The sequence below is a fragment of the Salvelinus sp. IW2-2015 genome, linkage group LG32, assembly GCF_002910315.2.
Source record: "Salvelinus sp. IW2-2015 linkage group LG32, ASM291031v2, whole genome shotgun sequence".
Classification (NCBI taxonomy): Eukaryota; Metazoa; Chordata; class Actinopteri; order Salmoniformes; family Salmonidae; genus Salvelinus; species Salvelinus sp. IW2-2015.
Genome location: NC_036871.1, coordinates 21,380,729 through 21,402,607, shown reverse-complemented (window position 1 = coordinate 21,402,607; position 21,879 = coordinate 21,380,729). Strand labels below are relative to the sequence as shown.

Below are 21,879 nucleotides of genomic sequence, written 5' to 3'. Positions count from 1 at the left end.
AAAAGGAAGTTTGAGGTACAGAAAAGGGAAGCAGACCAATCTAGACTTATATAGCACTTGGATGAGTATCCAGTTCGTAGTGCTTCTTTAGCCACTCTTGAAGTTCTAGTACAAAGGTGCAGCTAGTCTTCCCTGTAGGAGAGGAGCAGACAGCAGATGGCCTCCTCTAGACCACCTCCCCCACTCTGCCCACCAGGAGAGAGAGCGCAGCCTGGCTCAAACAAAGACCCATAATGTTGCCCCAGCAAGACCCTGCACCTCCAATCTGTTCCATCAATCCAGCTAGCCTCTTCAATACCTAGCCCTGTAGACAGGACACACAGTCGAAGACAAACAGATAATTCCATTTTTAATTTTATTTAATGTAGATCCATTGTCCCCTTGCTTAGACAAATATGGAACTCTCATTACACAGGAAACATTTGTGTCCGTTAAGCATTTAGAGAAGCAAGTCTGAGGCAACGAGAGTAAATATTGCAAGTGAGAAGCAATGAGGGTAAATATTGTTGTACTAATAAAGCTGAAGTCATCATTTTGACTTGAGAGGAAACAGCTGCAATATAACAATATCATGGCCCCAAGGATTAAACAGCACCTTTTAAAACATGGTTGAGCATGTGTGTGTGAATAAAGGAAGCTTTTTCTTAAGGTTTGTTCAACAAGGACTATTTGTAAAGGCAGAAGGCCCCAGTCATATTCAGGTTGGATGGGCATTCCCTCCCTAAAATACATGGTGTGATGACATCCCCCTCAGGCAGCCTGGGGCAGGACCCTACACGCTGCCCTTCCCCCACCAAGTCAGCACTGGGTCCTTTGCATCAACCCTTTGAATCCAATGAGCAGTGATTGAGTAGTTCTAAGGCAGACCACTGTGGCCATGCTCTGAAGCCGCCATTAGATTACTGTGCATCACAGCTCCAGACATAGCAACACTTCTATTCCTTTCTGTAATTAGGCTAGTTTCCTGTTTGAGCTAAGAACTAAATCGGAATTCTATTTCCAGTCCATCAGTATGTATGACTCATACATACAGATGGAAAGGAAATAGTATGACTAAGATAGAGGCATGAGATAGAAAGTGCTGAAATTATTGTGGTGGTTGTGACAACATCAATATAGAATGCCCTGACTCCGACTTTTCAGTAGGTGAAGCTGAAGTCTATAGCCTATAACTAATTGAAAGTCCATCATTGAAAGTAAAAGTAACTTTCATGAGCGCTGACGCTGGTTGGAGGAAATTACAATGTGGGTTACAGTACACTAAAAGTGAACGTAGCTAACATGTTCAACTCCTTTACTGACATTTTGAGGACATCTAACCCCAACAGCCATATCTATTGAAGTACCAACCCTGTCAGGGTGTTAGTGTAATGGACGATATAGCACTTAGACAGCCATTGTAGCCTAACGTCTAGTCGCCATCATAAACCGCTTCAGCCCTTCTATATTTTCATGTCGCAACCAGAGTGACGTGGAAATAAAGGGCTTTTCGCACGTCCCAAATCAGTCGATTGTGAGAGAATAGCCTAGATCAATGTAATAAGGAGCGGCCACAGTATCTGTGTATTAGAGGTGTTCACGGATCCACCTGTACCCGAATACCTGAGACCCAATCCTGAATTCTAAATAATGTAATGGGTTTGGGTTGGATCTGATTGTTACGGGTATGTGTCATTTTAACTGACTTATCCGGAAGGGCCTGTACATATCAGAAAGCGACTGCTGTGCGCGCGCGATGGAGAAATTGGATCATTTATGCTGCTGCTCTTGATTTTCATGAAAGTGGAGAGTGGCGCGTGTAGCTTGTTGTCCAATCATAAGTCATCAAAGCGACAATAGGCTACAGTCAGAGCCTCTGTGCGTTTCAAAAGCGATATGCATGCACACACACAACCAGACAAATGTTTGGACACCTACTCATTCCAGGGTTTCTCTATTTTTACTATTTTCTACATTGGAGAATAATAATGAAGACATCAAAAATAGGAAAAAACTCGTTTAAATCACGTAGTAACCAAAAGAAAAGTGTAAAATCAAAATATCTTTGAGATTCCTCAAAGTAGCCACCCTTTGCCTTGACAGCTTTGCACACTCTTGGCATTCTCTCAACCAGCTTCAGTCACCTGGAATGCATTTCAATTAACAGGTGTGTCTTGTTAAAAGTTAATTTGTGGAATTTCTTTCTTAATGCGTTTGAGCCAATCAGTTGTGTTGTGACAAGGTATACAGAAGACAGCCCTATTTGGGAAAAGACCAAGTCCATATTATGGCAACAACAGTCAATCATTATTTTAAGACATGAAGGTCAGTCAATACAGAACATGTCAAGAACTTTGAAAGTTTCTTAAAGTGCAGTCGCAATAACCATCAAGGTCTGATGAAACTAGCTCTCATGAGGACTACCACAGGAAAGACCCAGAATTACCTCTGCTGCAGAGGATAAGTTCATTAGAGTTAACTGCACCTCAGATTGCAGCCCAAATAAAGTTCAAGTAACAGACATCTCAACATCAACTGCTCAGAGGAGGAGACTATGTGAATCAGCCCTTCATGGTCAAATTGCTGCAAAGAAACCAATACTAAAGGACACCAATAAGACGAGACTTGCTTGGGCCAAGAAACATGAGCAATGGACATTCGACCGGAAAATCTGTCCTTTGGTCTGATGAGTCCAAATTTTTGATTTTTGGTTCCAACTACTGTGTCTTTGTGAGACGCAGAGTAGGTGAACGGATGATCTCCGCATGTGTTGTTCCCACCGTGAAGCATAGAGGAGGAGATGTGATGGTGCTTTGCTGGTGACATTGTCAGTGATTTATTTAGAATTCAAGCTACACTTAACCAGCATGGCTACCACAGCATTCTGCAGCGATAAGCCATCCCATCTGGTTTGCGCTTAGTGGGACTATCATTTGTTTCTCAACAGGACAATGACCCAACACACCTCCAGGCTATGTAAGGGCTACTTGACCACAGAGAGTGATGGAGTGCTGCTTTAGATGACCTGGCCTCCACAATCACCCGACCTCAACCCAATTGAGATGGCTTAGAATGAGTTGGACCGCAGAGTGAAGGAAAAGCAGCCAACAAGTGCTCAGCATATGTGGGAACTCCTTCAAGAATGACAAGAATGTGCAAAGCTGTCAAGGCAAAGGGTGGCTACTTTGAGGAATCTAAAATATATTCCATGATTCCATGTGTTATTTCATAGTTGTGATGTCTTCACTATTATTCTCCAATATAGAAAATAGTAAAAGTAAAGAAAAACCTTTGAATGAGTAGCTGTGTCCAAACCTTTTACTGGTACTGTATGTATGTATGCATGTTACACTACCGATCAAAAGTTTGGGATCACTTAGAAATGTCCTTGTTTTTGAAAGAAAGCACATTTCTTGTCTATTAAAATAACATCAAATTGATCAGAAATACAGCGTAGACATTGTTAATGTTGTAAATGACTATTGTAGCTGGAAATGGCAGATTTTTTGTGGAATATCTACATAGGCATACAGAGGCCCATTAACAGCAACCATCACTCCTGTAGTCCAATGGCACGTTGTGTTAGCTAATCCAAGTTAATCATTTAAAAAAAGGCTAATTGATCAGAAAACCCTTTTGCAATTATGTTAGCACAGCTAAAAACTGTTGTCCTAATTAAAGAAGCAATAAAACTGGCCTTCTTCAGACTAGTTGAGTATCTGGAGCATCAGCGGGTTCGATTACAGACTCAAAATGGCCAGAAACAAAGCCCTTTCTTCTGAAACTCAGTCTATTCTTGTTCTGAGAAATTAAGGCTATTCCATGCAAGAAATTGGCAAGAAACTGAAGATCTCGTACAACACTCTACTACTCCCTTCACAGAACAGTGCAAGCTGGCTCTAACCAGAATAGAGGAGTGGGAGGGCCCAGTGCACAACTGAGCAAGATGACAAGTACATAAGTGTCTAGTTTGAGAAACAGACGCCTCTCAAGTCCTCAACTGGCAGCTTCATTAAATAGTACCCGCAAAACACCAGTCTCAACGTCAACATTGAAGAGGCAATTCTGGGATGCTGGCCTTCTAGGCAGAGTTGCAAAGAAAAAGCAATATCTCAGACTGGCCAATAAAAATAAAAGATTAATACGGGCAAAAGAACACAGACACTGAACAGAGGAACTCTGCCTAGAAGCCCAGCATTCCAGAGTCGCCTCTTCACTGTTGACGTTGAGACTGGTGTTTTGCGGGTACTATTTAATGAAGCTGCCAGCTTCATTTCTCTTATTCTTATCCGTATTTTTTTTGAAACTGCACTGTCGGTTAGGGGCACATGAGTAAGCATTTCACTGTAAGGTCTACACCGGTTGTATTCGGCGCATGTGACCAATAAAATTGGATTTGATGCTCCAGATACTCAACTAGTCTAAAGGCCAGTTTTATTGCTTCTTTAAATCAGCACAACAGTTTTCACCTGTGCTAACATAACTGCAAAAGGGTTTTCTAATGATCAATTGTTAAAATTATAAACTTGGATTAGCTAACACAACGTGCCATTGGAACACAGGAGTGATGGTTACTGATAATGGGCCTCCGTACGTCTATGTAGATATTCCATTTTTTTTTTTTAATCAGCCGTTTTCAGCTACAATGGTCATTTACAACACTAACGATGTCTACACTGTATTTCTGATCAATTTGATGTTATTTTAAAAATTGACAAACAAAATGTGCTTTCCTTTCAAAAACAGGGACATTTCTAAGTGACCACAAACTTTTGAACGGTAGTGAGTGAGTGTGTATGTATAAATAAACACACACACACACACACACACGTGGACAACGCTTCAAATTAATGGATTCGGCTATTTCCGTACACCGTTGCTATCAGGTGTATAGAATCGAGCACACAGTCATGCAATCTCCATAGACAAACATTGGCAGTAGAATGGCCTTACTAAAGAGCTTAGTGACTTTCAACGTGGTACAGTCATAGGATGTCACCTTTCCAACAAGTTCATTTGTCAAATTTATACCATGCTAGAGCTGCCCCGGCCAACTAAGTGCTGTTATTGTGAAGTGGAAACTGAATCACCCAACATCAATGCCCGACCTCACTAATGCTTGTGGCTTAATGGAAGCAAGTCCCCGCAGCAATGTTCCAACATCTAGTGGAAATCCTTCCCAGAAGAGTGGAGGCTGTTATAGCAGCAAAGGGGGAGACCAACTCCATATTAATACCCATACTTTTGGAATGAGATGTTCGACGAACAGGTGTCCACATACTTTTGGTCATGTAGTGTATCTAATCAATGGAAGTGACAGAATTAAAACGACAGAATTAAAAGTTAAAGGAGAACGATAGGCTACAACGACTAAGCGCCAACAGGCAGAGTACAACTTAATATTCTGAACAGACTTGGTATTTGTAACTGTAGGATGAGAATGTGCTTGCAATTTAAAAAAAACATTAAAAAAAAATGCTCTGCAGCCTCAATTAGCCTAGCTAGCTACCATTAGATAGCTTAACTAGCTTCTCCAAGTTTGATGCAGTCAAGACAGGTACTACGTAATCATATTTGATGATAAACAACCTAGCTATGGTAGCTATTAGTCTACTATGGTAGCTAGTAGTCTACTATAGCGATAGGGGCGGCAGGTAGCCTAGTGGTTAGAGCGTTGGCCAGTAACCGAAAGGTTGCTAGATCGAATCCCCAAGCTGACAAGGTAAAAATCTGTCGTTCTGCCTCTGAACAAGACCGTTAACCCACTGTTCCTAGGCTGTCATTGTAAAAAATAATTTGTTCTTAACTGACTTGCCTAGTTAAATAAAAAAAATTAAAAAAAGTCGTCTTGGTTGGTTGCTGTCTCCTTGTCACTCGCTCAATGTATTAGCTAACTGTATTCTGCACCACACACACTGAGGTTTAATAATAGAATGAGGGCTGAGACACAGCTCAGGGTGTGAGATTATATGTTTAAGTAATCCTGGTGATGACATACCATAGCTTTTCTGCTAGCCTAAATTATTTTTATTTACCTCAAATTTGAAATCCACAATAGAAGCTAGCCAGAAGCTACCCAGAAACTAGCCAGTTTACTGGCTAACGTTAGTATTCAGCTAACCACGGTTTGTGGTCATCAGCTATCCTTTGCTCGAAAAGCTATCGCCAGTTTTGTACAACGCGACTCAGACCAGAACATACCGGACCTATTTTTCTCTCCATATCCCCGGATTTCAACCGCAAGCTCTGGACATTTACACCTGGATCTCGCAGCTAGCTAGCTGCTATCCGTGTGACTATTGGCTTACGTCGATCCCGGAGCAAACATCAATTATTCCAGAGCTAGCCAGCTGAAGAGTTCCATCAGCCACTCCTGGGCTACAATCACCTATCCGGACCCGTTTTACTGCCGACGCGGAGCCCCACCGGGCCTTCACGACTGTACTACCGACGTTATCTGCCCGAGGGAGTTATCCAACTGGCCCCTCCATCGCGACGTTACCTGAACGCCCATCTGCGGCCCGCTAATCGTTAGCYGTCTTATCGGCTGCTATCTGAATAGGTCTATCGGACAATTTTTCTTGGATCACTATAACTATATCTATTTTGCCAACTGGATTGATTCCCCTCTACCACACGGAACCCCACTAATCTACCGTCGGAAACGCACGAGGTGCCTAAAAACAGACCTCCATCCTATGCTAGCTTGCTACCGCTGGCCCGGCTAGCTGTCTGAATCGCCGTTACCCCAACCAACCTCACTACTCACTGGACCCTTATGATCACTCGACTAAGCATGCCTGTCCTTAACGTCAATATGCCTTGTCCATTGCAGTTCTGGTTAGTGTTTATTGGCTTATTTCACTGTAGAGCCTCTAGCCCTGCTCATTATACCTTATCCAACCTTTCAGTTCCACCACCAACACATGCGATGACATCACCTGGTTTCAATGATGTTTCTAGAGACAATATCTCTCTCATCATCACTCAATACCTAGGTTAACCTCCACTATATTCACATCCTACCATACCTTTGTCTGTACATTATACCTTGAAGCTATTTTATCGCCCCTAGAAACCTCCTTTTACTCTCGGTTCCGGACGTTCTAGACGACCAATTCTCATAGCTTTTAGCCGTACCCTTATCCTACTCCTCCTCTGGTGATGTGGAGGTGAATCCAGGCCCTGCAGTGCCTAGCTCCACTCCTATTCCCCAGGCGCTCTCTTTTGATGACTTCTGTAACCGTAATAGCCTTGGTTTCATGCATGTTAACATTAGAAGCCTCCTCCCTAAGTTTGTTTTATTCACTGCTTTAGCACACTCTGCCAACCCGGATGATCTAGCCGTGTCTGAATCCTGGCTTAGGAAGACCACCAAATTTCACCAAAGACCACCGATTTCTGAAATATCCATTCCTAACTACAACATTTTCAGACAAGATAGAACGGCCAAAGGGGGCGGTGTTGCAGTCTACTGCAAAGATAGCCTGCAGAGTTCTGTCCTACTATCCAGGTCTGTACCCAAGCAAATTGAACCTCTACTTTTAAAAATCCACCTCTAACAACAAGTCTCTCACCGTTGCCGCCTGCTATAGACCACCCTCTGCCCCCAGCTGTGCTCTGGACACCATATGTGAACTGACTGCCCCCCATCTATCTTCAGAGCTTGTGCTGCTAGGCGACCTAAACTGGAACATGCTTAACACCCCAGCCATCCTACAATCTAAGCTTGATGCCCTCAATGTCACAAATTATCAATGAACCTACCAGGTACCACCCCAAAGCCGTAAACACAGGCACCCTCATAGATATCATCTTAACCAACTTGCCCTCTAAATACACCTCTGCTGTTTTCAACCAAGATCTCAGCGATCACTGCCTCATTGCCTGCATCCGTAATGGGTCAGCGGTCAAACGACCTCCACTCATCACTGTCAAACGCTCCCTGAAACACTTCAGCGAGCAGGCCTTTCTAATCAACCTGGCCGGGGTATCCTGGAAGGATATTGATCTCGTCCTGTCAGTAGAGGATGCCTGTTTTTTTTTTGTTTTTTTAAATACCTTCCTCATCATCTTAAATAAGCATGCCCCATTCAAGAAATTTAGAACCAGGAACAGATATAGCCCTTGGTTCTCTCCAGACCTAACTGCCCTTAACCAACACAAAAACATCCTATGGCGTTCTGCATTAGCATCGAACAGCCCCCGTGATATGCAACTTTTCAGGGAAGCTAGAAACCCACCATACCTTCTCCGCTATGCAATCTGGTTTCAGAGCTGGTCATGGGTGCACCTCAGCCACGCTCAAGGTCCTAAACGACATCATAACCGCCAACGATAAGATACATTACTGCGCAGCCGTATTCATCGACCTGGCCAAGGCTTTCGACTCTGTCAATCACCACATTCTTATTGACAGACTCGACAGCCTTGGTTTATCAAATGATTGCCTCGCCTGGTTCATCACCTACTTCTCTGATCGAGTTCAGTGTGTCAAATCGGAGGGCCTGTTGTCCGGGCCTCTGGCAGTCTCTATGGGGGTGCCACAGGGTTCAATTCTTGGACTGACTCTCTTCTCTGTATACATCAATGATGTCGCTCTTGCTGCTGGTGAGTCTCTGATCCACCTCTACGCAGACGACACCATTTTGTATACTTCTGGCCCTTCTTTGGACACTGTTAACAACCCTCCAGACGAGCTTTAATGCCATACAGCTCTCCTTCTGTGGCCTCCAATTGCTCTTAAATACAAGTAAAACTAAATGCATGCTCTTCAACCGATCGCTGCCTGCACCTGCCCGCCCGTCCAACATCACTACTCTGGACGGTTCTGACTTACAATATGTGGACAACTACAAATACCTAGGTGTCTGGTTAGACTGTAAACTCTCCTTCCAGACTCACATAAAACATCTCCAATCCAAAGTTAAATCTAGAATTGGCTTCCTATTTCGCAACAAAGCATCCTTCACTCATGCTGCCAAACAATACCCTTGTAAAAAACTGACCATCCTACCGGTCCTCGACTTCGTCCATGTCATTTACAAAATAGCCTCCAATACCCTACTCAAGAAATTGGATGCAGTCTATCACAGTGCCATCCGTTTAGTCACCAAAGCCCCATATACTACCCACCACTGCGACCTGTACGCTCTCATTGCCTGGCCCTCGCTTCATACTCGTCGCCAAACCCACTGGCTCCAGGTCATCTACAAGACCCTGCTAGGTAAAGTCCCCCCTTATCTCAGCTCGCTGGTCACCATAGCAGCACCCACCTGTAGCACGCGCTCTAGCAGGTATATCTCTCGTCACCCCCAAAACCAATTCTTCCTTTGGTCGCCTCTCCTTCCAGTTCTCTGCTGCCAATGACTGGAATGAACTACAAAAATCTCTGAAACTGGAAACACTTATCTCCCTCACTAGCTTTAAGCACCAGCTGTCAGAGCAGCTCACAGATTACTGCACATAGCCCAAACTACCTCCCCCCTACTGTATTTATTTTGCACCCCATTATTTCTATCTCTACTTTGCACATTCTTCCACTGCAAATCTACCATTCCAGTGTTTTACTTGCTATATTGTATTTACTTCGCCACCATGGCCTTTTTTTGTTGCCTTTACCTCCCTTATCTCACCTCATTTGCTCACATTGTATATAGACTTATTTTTCTACTGTATTATTGACTGTATGTTTATTTTACTCCATGTGTAACTGTTGTGTGTTGAACCGCTTTGCTTTATCTTGGCCAGGTCACAATTGTAAATTAGAACTTGTTCTCAACTTGCCTACCTGGTTAAATAAAGGTGAAATAAATAAAAGTCCTCACACAATCTACTATTTACCTACCAGTACCACCTACCTACCATAAAACTCTTGCATTTCAGGTCAATCATAACATAAACCCACCTTGTAGACCTCTGAGAAGAAGCCGGAGCCAATCCACTCGCAGATGAAGTCATCAAGGCGCGTCAGGCAGGAGAAGGCACTGATGAGGGCGCGGTACGACGAGGGGCACACTCTTCCCACCTGAGACGGGGCCCACTCCCCTCCACCATCCAGGTCATTAAGACGGTCTGGCCTCATGGAGGGGAAGCCGGCAATGGAGTTGCGCTTGTTCCGATCCATCATAGTCTCTTCACTGGTAACTCTGTGGGGGACTTCTCCATGAAGGTTTCACATTTTCGATAACTGCTTGGCAACCCTTTACAGCCCTAAGAGGAAGGAAACACCAAAATCCATTCTCAGCAGGCAGACTGAAAAAATTGTGTGTTTTGGTGCCAGCTAATAATATTTGTACTTTCCTGTAGTTTAGAATGTACAGTACAAGCTTATGGTTCACAGAACACAAATAACAAGCCAGAAAACACTGATGTTTCAGCTAGTATCTGTATGGAAAATATGGCGTTTTATGCACCCCTGAAGTATAATAAAATCAGTGTGTGTTTTTTTTATCCCCATTCTGCTCATTTAAACAGAACACAGTTGTGTTATCATGAGGGGGATAATAAGCCTCATCTATTTTATTACATTCCTCTGACATTTCCTCCAACTTTTTTCAAATACTAAGACAAAAGCATTACTTCACACAAGATCAATCTACTTAGACACACATGACAGGGGTCCTAACCCGCCTCTGGTCTGACAAGCCTACAAATAATGGCTCTAATAGGGATGGATTGTCCAATTATATGAGATTAAGCCAAGATAAAGCCTATTAAGCCAAGATAAAGCCTAAGTCCAAGACTGGGATCCAAAACGAACAAGGGAGCATGTACAGGAACACAAGGAGACATAATAACCCCATAGTAATGACCATAGGAAGCAGTCCTTTGATTTAAATGATGACTGAGTGAGGGCGAGGATGACCTTTCACATGGCACTAGTACTTTGAAGCATCCAGCATTTGTTAAGGACCCCCGATTTCCCCAGCATGCACAGGTCTATTGAGCTTACTCGATGGGCTGGTTGTAAGTAGGCGATGTCTCTGGATTATTCTGCCGTCCTCCCCTTTCCTTGAGTTAGAGACTAGAGAGAAGCTATTAAAAACTGTGGGAGAAGAACGCTATTCTTAATTCAACCTTGTGTGATTCCCATCCCCCATCCAATCCCAAATGAAAACAACTGAAATCAAATCATCCAAAGTTACTGGACTAGTTCTGGGATCTTTTTGCTGCTACAGCCGTACCCTTAAAAGGATGTTATCCTCCTCCATTACTAAAGGCATTTTTTGCCATTTTGCAAGTGTATGACAATGATCAGACTCGGTCTGCCAAGAATGTTTAAAGTTGCTATTTTAGTAAATCTGCTTTGCAAGTGTATGACAATGATCAGACTCGGTCTGCCAAGAACGAATGTATAACATATGAGGGCTGTTTTTAATTTCAATTGCTGCTAGGCCTAGTCGTCTGGGTTCACAAGAACAAGTCATAAATGTCACAAATTATAAAATGTCCCTTCATTCAAAGCAGAAACACTTAAGTGTCATATCCATCCTCCCACAGCAATAATGCAGATACTGAATTCATGACTTCTCCAGTCTGAACCCTTACTTCCCTCACTCCCTCCCTAGCATCTCAGCAGCAACCTACATTTTGTAGCTGGTGAGAAAACAACTACAGTGCCTTCAGAACGTATCCACACCCCTGGACTTTTTGCACATTTTGCTGTGTTACAGCTTGAATTTGAAATGGATGACATTTAGATTTGTCACAGGCCTATACACAATACCCCATAATGTCAAAGCGGAATTGTTTTTTTTTTTTTTTGAAAAAAAAAAGTTAAATGAAAATCTGAAATGTCTTGAGTCTTGAGTCATGTCTTGTTATGGTAAGCCTAAATAAGTTCAGGAGTAAAAATGTGCATAACAAGTCACATAAGTGTATAACATGATTTTTGAATGACTACCTCATCGCTGTACCCCACATACAATTATCTATCTGTGAGGTCCCTCAGTCGAGCAGTGAATTTCAAAACACAGATTCAACCACAAAGACCAAGGAGATTTTCCAATGCCTCGCAAAGAAGGGCACCTATTGGTAGATGGGTAAAAAAAAAAAAAAAATGACATTGAATATCCCTTTGAGCATGGGGAAGTCATTAATTACACTTTGGATGGTGTATCAAAAACACCCAGTCACTAGAAAGACACAGGCGTCCTTGCTAACGCAGTTGCCAGAGAGGAAGGAAACCGCTCAGGGATTTTACCATGAGGCCAATGATGTAACAGTTAGAGTTCAGTGGCTGTGAAAGGAGAAAACAGGATGGATCAACAACGTTGTAGTTACTCCACAATACTTACCTAATTGACGGAGTGAAAAGAAGGAATCCTGTTCAGAATAAGGCAAATGATGCACAATCCAGGTGTGGAAAGGTCTTAGAGACTTACACAGAAAGACTAACAGTTGTAATCGCTGCCAAAGGTGCTTCTACAAAGAATTGATTCAGGGGTGTGAATACTTACGTAAATTAGATTTCTGTATTTAATTTTCAATACATTTGCAAAAATGTCTAAAGACATTTTCACTTTGTCATTATGGGGTATTGAGTGTAGATGGGTGAGATTTTCTTTTCTCAATTGAATCCATTTTGAATTCAAGCTGTAACACATTGTGGAATAAGTCAAGGGGTATGAATACTTTGTGAAGGCACTGTAGGCTTGTGTGGACATAATGCATTTTTCCAAAGTGATAAATCAGTCTCAATGATAATGAACTGGAGGAAGTAGAGGAATTTTACAGTGGGGCACTAATGACAAAATTACAGATGGGGGCAATTCCACGGTAACGGATTTAAACTTTGAATCAGTTTTTCAATTTAAAATGTATGCCAAAAAAACCCCATTAATTTCAATGTTTAACAAATCATACAACTCCATGCACAAGGACTACATAATGATGTCCACTGAAAGAAATATACACAAAACCTAATTTTGTGGATGAACGGTGTAGTGTGGTCACAATACCAGTATCACAATACTAGGAAGAAAGGAAGCAAAACACGAAGCGGAAAATCTGGTATTGCAGTGGTCCTTTGTAACTCAGTTGGTGGAGCATGGCGCTTGTAACGACAGGATAGTGGGTTTGATTCCCGGGACCACCCATATGTAACATGTATGCACGCATGATTGGATGAAAGTGTCTGCTAAATGGCATTTATTATCGCAAGACTGGTATCGTGATAACACTAGAACTTTGCAGATACAAACTTTGGTAACAACATTACAGTAACACCTTCCTTTTATTGAGAAGGGTGCAGCTGCAACCTCTCAGAGCAGTCATCACTCAGGGTCTCTATGATGTCACCTACTGAGATGTCATCGCTCAATGCATCTCTCAGGAAAAGTGGGGGAGTCGAAAGGAATCATATGGAGAAGTGAGGGTTTTGAAAGGTACCACTCAAGACATTGTTTGGGTTATTGGATGTCAGTCATGGCCTGCAGAGTTGACAGTAAGAAATTTCAGTTAAGCAAAAAATATATATGTCTATTCACTCACTGAGCTGTGTCTTTGAACATTACCTACCGGTAGCAATGTATGTAAGGTTAAGTATATTGTAAATGTTAGCTAACGTTAGCTACCTTAAATCATTTTAAAAAATGTAAGTTATTATTGAATATTTGAAATAACAATCATTGAAATATCAAGTCATGGTGGTTCTAGTAATTATGGAATTCCAGCGCTCCTGCTGTTAAGACTTTTTGAAAACCCCAGTTCTCCTTACATGGTTCCATTCGACACCCCCACTTTTCTTGAGATGCACTGAGCGATGACATATCAGTAGGTGGAAGCATAGAGACCCTGTGGATGACTGCCCTGAGAGACGAGGTCGCAGCTGGACCCTATTGCTTTTACGCAACCACATTTTCCAAAAACGCTTACATTTGCTACAAATTAAGATTAAAATACGCTACATCACCAAAAGTATGTGGACACCCCATTCAAATGAGTGGATTCGGCTATTTCAACCACACGTCGCACAAAGCCCTGACCTCAAAACCATCAAACACCTTCAGGATGAATTGGTACACCAACTGTGAGCCAGACCTAATCACCCAACATCAGTGCCTGACCTCACTAATGCTTGTGGCTTAATGGAAGCAAGTCCACACTGCAATGTTCCAACATCTAGTGGAAATCCTTCCCAGAAGAGTGGAGGCTGTAATAGTAGCAAAAGGGGGGGGACCAACTCCATATTAAAACCCATGATTTTGGAATGAGATAATCGACGAGCAGGTGTCCACATACTTTTGGCCATGTAGTGTACGTCTGCAGAAAGAATGGGATGCCAGCTATGACATGGCACCTTGAGTTTAAAAAAAAAATATATATTTTGGTTATTGAACTACAGTAAGTGAAGTGGATTTACACCCGGTAACAGAATTACATCATGTTTACCTGATCTATACTACACAGATATGCATAAATATGGATATGAATATCATTCTCCTCATGTTTCACAAGTTTGGACATCACAGTAGAGTACAGTGCAGTACAATACAGCAAAGCAGAGGTCAGTACAGTATATTTCAGTACAATATACTGTACTCTACTACTGCATTGTACTGTACTCTGCTTTACTGACTGTACTCTATTGTGCTATCCAAACTTGTGAAACATACTTCTATAATAGGTTCAGATTTGGTCCAGTCCGGTCCGTCTGTGGACGCTAACGTCAAGGCCAGGGTGGACCGAACAAATTTCAACTACATTTTAACATCCATGGACGTCCGGTTCTCAGTGGGTGAGGATGCTGGTTACAGTAAATGGAAAGAGAGGGGGCTCATGGGTAGGTGTCAGTAAGAGCTGTGAGAGTTGACATTAACTGGAAAGAGAGAGGTAGAGGGAGGGGTTGTCCAGACTCCGACTGTGTGCAGTGAATCTTAGTTTGACCACCAGACAATAGAAAGACAAAGAAAACAGTAATGAGCTGAACATCACAGTATGCCAGTGGAAGGGAGGACAGTAGCAGGTGACCCAACTGTGGTTTGTGACTGATTTCCCATTGTAGCCAATTCAGTTGCAGTAATTCCGTTACTGATGTTTTGGTAATTCTGTTACCAATTTGTTTTAAAATCACTTAATTTATAAACAAAATTGATATCAGTAAAATCACTATAACTAAATTGTCAGGTCTACCATTACTTATTACTTCTGTGAACATTTATTATCCTCCCTCCACATCAGGGAGAGAAATTATTAAAGATCTTAAAGATGTGTGCTTTTGGTAATGGAATTATAAGGCACAAGACAATATATATATWTTTTTTTAACTTACAGAATGTAAACAATTTCTCCTATTCAGACCCCTCAACTTCTTCCACATTTTGTTACGTTACAGCTTCATTCAAAACATTTTTTAAAAACATCCTCAATCTACACACAATACCCTATAATGACAAAGCAAAAACAGGTTTAGAATATTTTGCACATTTGTAAAAGAAAACAAGAAAAAGACACTAATATCACATTTACATAAGTATTCAGAGCCTTTACTCAGTACTTTGTTGAAGCACCTTTGGCAGCGATTACAGTTTTCTTGGGTATGACGCGACAAGCTTGGCACACCTGTATATTTGGGGAGTTTCTCACATTCTTCTCTGCAGATTTTCTCAAGCTCTGTCAGGTTGGATGGGGAGCCTCACTGCACAGCTATTTTCAGGTCTCTCCAGAGATGTTCGATCAGGTTCAAGTCCGGCCACAAAGACATTGAGACTTGTCCTCAACCCACTTGTGCGTTGTCTTGGCTTTGTGCTTAGGGTCATTGTCCCGTTGGAAGGAGAACCTTTGCCCCAATCTGAGGTCCTGAACAGGTTTTCTTCAAGGATCTCTCTATACTTTGCTCAGTTCATCTTTCCCTCGATCCTGACTAGTCTCCCAGTCCATGCCGCTGAAAAACATCCCCATAGCAGGATGCTGCCACCACCATGCTTCACGGTAAGGATAGTGCCAGGTTGTCTCCAGACATGACGCTTGGCATTCAGGCCAAATAGTTCAATCTTGGTTTCATCAGACCAAAGATCCAAGTGGGCTGTAATGTGCCTTTTACTGAGGAGTGGCTTCTGTCCAGCCACTCTACCATAAATGACTGATTGGCGTAGTGCTGCAGAGATGGTTGTCCTTCTGGAAAGTTCACCCATCTCCACAGAGGAACTCTAGAGCTCTGTCAGAGTGACAATCAGGTTGTTGGTCACCTCTCCCCCGATTGCTCAGCTTGGTCAGGCGGCAAGCTCTAGGAAGAGTCTTGGTGGTTCCAAACTTCTTCCATTTAAGAATGATGGAGACCACTGTGTTCTTGGGGACCTTCAAATGCTGCAGAAATGTTTTGGTACCCTTCCCCAGATCTGTGCCTCGAAACAATCCTGTCTTGGAGCTTTACGGACTTTTCCTTTGACCTCATGGCTTGGACCTTATATAGACAAGTGTGTGTCATTCCAAAGCACGTCCAATCAATTGAATTTACCACAGGTGGACTCCAATCAAGTTGTAGAAACATCTCAATGATTATCAATGGAAACAGGATGGGCCTGAGCTCAATTTCGAGTCTCATATCAAAGGGTCTGAATACTTATTTAAATAAGATAAACATTTCTAAAACCCTGTTTTCGCTTTGTCATTTTGGGGTATTGTGTGTAGATTGATTAGTATTATATTTTTTATTCATTTTACAGTAAGGCTGTAATGTAATAAAATGCAGAAAAGGGGAAGGGGTCTGAATACTTTGCAAATGTATTGGAAGTGTTGATATTAGTTGGCAGGGACTATGTCAACATTGTGTTTTGATTAATACCTTTTCAGACTCTTTCTGGTAGATTCTTGCTAAAACCCCCTTTTCATCTGTTAATCCAGAAATCAAAGCCTTCATTTCCCAGAAATATAGACTAAGCTTCCATTTGACACCCAATTTGATATACGGTCCGATGAACGTCACGTTTGCACTCATGGGTCCTTTTCAATGGAAATGCCCATGGGACATCAGGGCTTGACTTGCCCGGGAGGTTTTGAAAACCCTCCTGGCCAGTTGCTCATCCCTGTCAGTGGCCTGCTTGGACAAAATATTGTAATAATGCTATTTAAAAAAATAAAAAAATAAATCTAGGCTACATAAACTGGTAAAAAAAAAGATTAATTCCTGAAGCTGTTAGTTAGTCATGTCGATGATTTATCACACGCGCGCCGCACAAATATAGCCTAATTTGAGATTGCAGCAACTCGATAGGACACCAATAGCGGTAGGAAAGATGTTCCAAGTTATGATATATACTAGTAAATGCTAAGGCAATAATCAAGAATGGGTATGCAAACCAGCTATAAAAAGTTCAGTCTTAGTTGATGGTTGAATATTTGCTATGCGCAATTCACTCATCATGGAACAGCCTAACTTGACATTTCCTCAAGGATATTTGGTCCTTAAAGCCCTTGAAGTTATGGTAGCTGATTTAGAAGTTCTACTGCTCAAAATAATTATTCTGCGATTTAATTTCTGATAAATGTTTGTGAGATGCAGCAGCTTTCATTTGTTTCGGATGTTGCGCTAGTCTGTTGCGGTAAAACAGGCATTATTCTCTAAGTGTTAATGCAGATGTTTTTTTATATTGGCTATTACAACAATTAGATATAAAATGTAGTTCCATGAAAATGACAATTAAGTGCATGAAAAAGTATTTGAAAGACCTTGAATGTGTATACTTGCTCAGCCCAAATGAAAGAAAATAACCTGCAATTGAAATTATGCGCGCATCATTTGCTTCCCTGACAGATCCTGACCTGGGACAGTCTTTTGTAAATCTTATTTGGGCCAGTAGCTTTCGGTTGGCACTTGTCCGGTGTGCCATTTGCATCTTTACCTGAATGTCAAGCCCTGGACATTCCTGTGGTCGCCTGACACCAAGTATTTGTGCTCTATCCAGCTGTTCAAATGTGCTACAATAAAATATGTTTATTGTTAAATCGCCAACTGGAGGGTCATCTGGTTATGATGAAACGCAAGATCAAGAATCCCATGAAAAAGAGGGATGATCAGAGAGTGTTTGAGGGTAGAACATTTATTTAGGTTTCTATTCTGTTGTGAAATAGTCAATGCACAATTTAATTAAGTAACTTTGTTGTTACTGGTAGCTAGCTACTACTTGCAACAAATGTTGGTCTGTTTACCCCACGCGGTTCACTTTCCGTGAAAACGTTAGTTAGCTTATTTTAGCCTGCTAAGCTAGCTGGCCAACTAGCTCACGTTAACGTTAGTTACTAAACGGACACATACTGAGTGGCAGGCTTCATCCGCTAACGTTAACGTTACCTAGCTAGCAAACTTCGCATGCTGGCAGCGCTAGCCAGAGTTCTTACCTTGTCGTTTGTCATGAAGATGATGAGATGTTGGACTCTTCAACAACAACTTGATGAAATGACAAGCTAAACTCAGTTACTTCCATCTCATTGCAATAGTTTGCAGGCTAGTCGGTCTACTCACCATGCACGAGCTAGTAGCGGCAAGCTGGCTAACTTGCTTGTAGTTAGCTGGTCTCGCTAACGTTAGTTTAGTTTCTCAACAAGAGATGAGGAGAAGCTAGTTAACGGTAGCCACTCCACTTTGCTAACAAACGAGAAGTTACTCTAACTACACTTATTATAGCTTACCTCAAATCGAAATGTGAACTCGCAATACACCTTATGTGGCATTTGTTTTCTCATTAAAACACAATCGCAGTGGTTAAAGACATCTCAGTCGTTTGACAGCTCTGCTACGCAGTGTTGACTGGCTCCCCTAAGAGCCAATTTATGCTTGATCCGAAAATGTGGTCGGAGGCCATATGGATGGTGTGACGCAATTTTGCGGAGCACCCAGAGACACACAGAGGCACATATTGAGCTCTGTGCCGCATCGCTGTGCGCCTCTTAGATTTTTTAACAATGTGGAGGGCTCCGCATTGACATGATTGGTTGACGGTAGGTGAAGACGGGAGGTCCTGTATAAACATAAACTCACTTTCTTGACAACTTCCTTCACAACAGCTCTGCGCTGCTCTGCGAAGCGCAAGAAGTATGAATGGTCATATCACCGTAACGCTGCACGGTCAATGCAGACAGCAGATTGACCATGTTCCGCCTTTAACACTCCCACTAAACTGCGATCCCCTTTTTCACGTCCAGATTGACAGCTGAGGCTTCCATTCAGGGACAAGAATGCGACACACTAATGTTTTTGTTGGGGTGTGTGTAATGTACAATATTTGACTGTGTTAACTCGAATGTTGATGGTAGTTTGAACGTATATAATCATTTCACCAGCTGTGAATAATAATTTCCCTCTACTATGCATGGACTCTAATAGTCTACAGTTATTTCACATTTCACACTACCACAACACTCATCACATAATATGGTACAGGGTACACCTCTAAATATATTTTGTTCAAACGAAATAAATTACAAAAGTGTTATTCCACAGATTGCATAATGTTGTCAAATAACTCCCATGTTATTCTGAGTGAAATATTCGATTCGTTTTCTACTGTAGCTTGAAAACTCAAATATGGACATTGGCCGTCATCTCGTGGAGGAATATGGAACTGAATGTATAGTGAAGGGAAAACGAACCAATCAGAAACAATGAACGAACAAATCTTGACTTCCGTAGCGACTAGCGAACCTGCGAAAACGTTGAGGTTCAGCGCATCAGCCAAATGAATCGTATAGCAAAAGGGCTCATTGTTCTATCTGTAATATAATCGGCTACAGAATGGAAGATGATGGCATGGACTATAACATTGTATTTCCAGATGCATTGATCTCGGGTGAGCACTTTATCTAGCCTTGCTTAGGCTAGCTAACAACACTAATCTAGCTAACGTTAGCTGTCAGACAGACCCATGAGCTATTTAGACAACGTTAACGTGGGCACTGGCAGGTTTGTCTATAATTCAATTATAGCTGAATTGGACTGACTCAAAGACTGCTTGCTAGCTAGCTAAATTTGTTTTCCTGGTTATGCAGTTAGTTTACTTAACAGATAACTGATTTGTTTTTCTCTCCTTTTAGAAAGACACTGGCACGGAACAAAGGAACCAGTTGTCATACTGCTGGGATGGGCTGGTTGCAGAGACAAACATCTTGCCAAGTACAGCTCCATTTATAACGAACAGGTTGGCGTAAAAACTATTATTGTGGTGGTAAATGTCTCCTGTCATTTCAATAAATTATTATTCTACTTCATTATTCATGTGTGACTTACCTTTCCCCCTCTCTTTGTTCCAGGGTTGTGTCACTATTTGCTATACTGCGCCCTTGAAGACAGTATTCGTCTCTGAATCATTTGGCTACAAGGAGCTGAGTAACACTGCCCACAAACTACTTGAGATACTCTATGATTACGAGGTGGAAAACAGCCCTATATTTTTCCACGTGTTCAGCAACGGGGGATTCATGCTGTACCGCTACATTGTTGAGCTCTTGCACAGTCATAAACAGTTCAGTACCCTATGTATAGTTGGGACTGTGGTGGACAGTGCCCCAGGCAGTGGAAATGTGAGGGGGGCATTACGGGCTCTTACAGCCACTCTGGGACCCAAAATCAATGTGATGTTGAGGTGTGTGCTCTTGGCACTGTTTGCTGTAACTGTTTTCCTGCTTAGGGTCGTTCTGTACCCCATAACCAAGTACATCCACAAGAACCACTATGATGCCATCCGGGAGCGCCCTCCTACCTGGCCCCAGCTGTACCTGTACTCCAGAGCTGATCGAGTGATTCGGTACAGTGATGTTGAGCTCATGGTCAAGACGCTAAAGGAGAAAGGGGTGTCTGTGGAAAGTTATGACTTCAAAACCCCTGCCCACGTGAGCCATTTCCGTGACTTTCCAGAGGAGTACTCCAAGAGATGCCTGGATTTCCTGACCAACTGCATGAAGGATTCAACAGCGCAAATAAAAAAGCGACACTTGATCCAGCATTGAAAGCACACTACTTTAATGTTTCTCAAAAGTCTATGGCACTTATGTTTTTGTGATTCTACTGTAATGTTACACATGTATAAATCTGTACTTGGAAATCTGCACCTCCACTGAACATCTTATTTCAAATGCTTAAGTTTTAAGAGTTGAAGACAATTAAGCAAAATTAGACAGGTGATAACCAAAGTGCCAGTGCTGTGAATTTTGATTGGTACTATTTGTGAATCTTTAATCCAGTGGTTGATATTTCAAAAGAATGTGATTGACTAAGAATGTATGTACTTACTAAACATGTGTTTAACTATTGTGCCTTCTATAAATTAAAGAAGCGTTATGTCAACATTTGCATTTCTTTTGGTCTACTTGTTTGAAAATGCGGAACCTTAGATTACTCTGGAAGATTAACTATTACAGTTAGCAATGGCCATTACATGAATTAGGTTTCTTGTGAAATTATAGGGTTGAACACATGATTACAATTCAATAACATTTCACAGATGTAGTAAAGCAGTTCAGCATTCTTATTGACTATACTGTAAATATTGCATCACACAAAAGGTAATTTAAAAAAATATTCTTTCTGATGTGACGATCTGTATGATGCTGCGATTGGGGAAGGACCCCTTCCACTCAACCTAGCACTGCAGATTGTGCATGGCTACCTTTGGCCTTGTCTAAACTCAGCCTTTGCCTTGCCAGACATCAGTGATAGTTTGAAGAGCAGTGCTCTAAGTTGGTCAGGTAGAGATGATTATTGAATGATTCTGAATGTCAAATTTGACATTTTGGAGAGAGTCATGGGCATTTGTCTCCACAGAAAGCTCACCCTGGCACTTCATACATAATTTATATCCACTCAAAGGAGAAGGGAAAAGTTTACACATCTGCAGACACAGATGAACAAAGCTTATTGGAGTACATACTAGATTATTTTTGTTAGTTGGGTGGCTGCATGGCTCA

At 41.9% G+C, this 21,879-nt stretch overlaps 2 protein-coding genes across 4 annotated transcripts in view; one reads left to right on the top strand and one right to left on the bottom strand.

Moving 5' to 3' along the window:
* LOC111956901 (dual specificity testis-specific protein kinase 2) overlaps positions 1–18,773 on the bottom strand; it is a 38,807-nt gene extending 20,034 nt beyond the window's left edge. Inside the window, exons 1-3 of one of the 3 annotated variants that reach the window (XM_023977602.2) lie at positions 18,319–18,773; positions 10,934–11,026; positions 9,887–10,191 (exon numbers count right to left, since the gene is read on the bottom strand). In XM_023977602.2, coding sequence (XP_023833370.1) covers positions 9,887–10,108 — 222 coding nt within the window. In that variant the 5' untranslated portion in view covers positions 10,109–10,191; positions 10,934–11,026; positions 18,319–18,773. The remainder of the gene's footprint in view (positions 1–9,886; positions 10,192–10,933; positions 11,027–18,318) is intronic. The other 2 variants (XM_023977601.2, XM_023977603.2) reach the window with 2 other exon arrangements.
* An 816-nt stretch (positions 18,774–19,589) lies between these two features.
* tmem53 (transmembrane protein 53) lies at positions 19,590–21,259 on the top strand. The gene is made up of 3 exons (XM_023978050.2): positions 19,590–19,766; positions 20,011–20,114; positions 20,227–21,259. Exons 1-3 carry the CDS (start codon positions 19,712–19,714, stop codon positions 20,920–20,922), a joined length of 855 nt encoding a protein of 284 aa, XP_023833818.1. The 5' UTR covers positions 19,590–19,711; the 3' UTR covers positions 20,923–21,259.
* Positions 21,260–21,879: the final 620 nt, after the last annotated feature.

Excerpts from the sequence above, each read along its gene's own strand:
- tmem53 (XM_023978050.2), top strand. The coding sequence starts at position 19,712 with ATGGAAGATGATGGCATGGACTATAACATTGTATTTCCAGATGCATTG. Across the intron at positions 19,767-20,010 it reads TCCAGATGCATTGATCTCGG|AAAGACACTGGCACGGAACA; the intron begins GTGAGCACTTTA and ends CTCTCCTTTTAG. Across the intron at positions 20,115-20,226 it reads GCTCCATTTATAACGAACAG|GGTTGTGTCACTATTTGCTA; the intron begins GTTGGCGTAAAA and ends TCTTTGTTCCAG.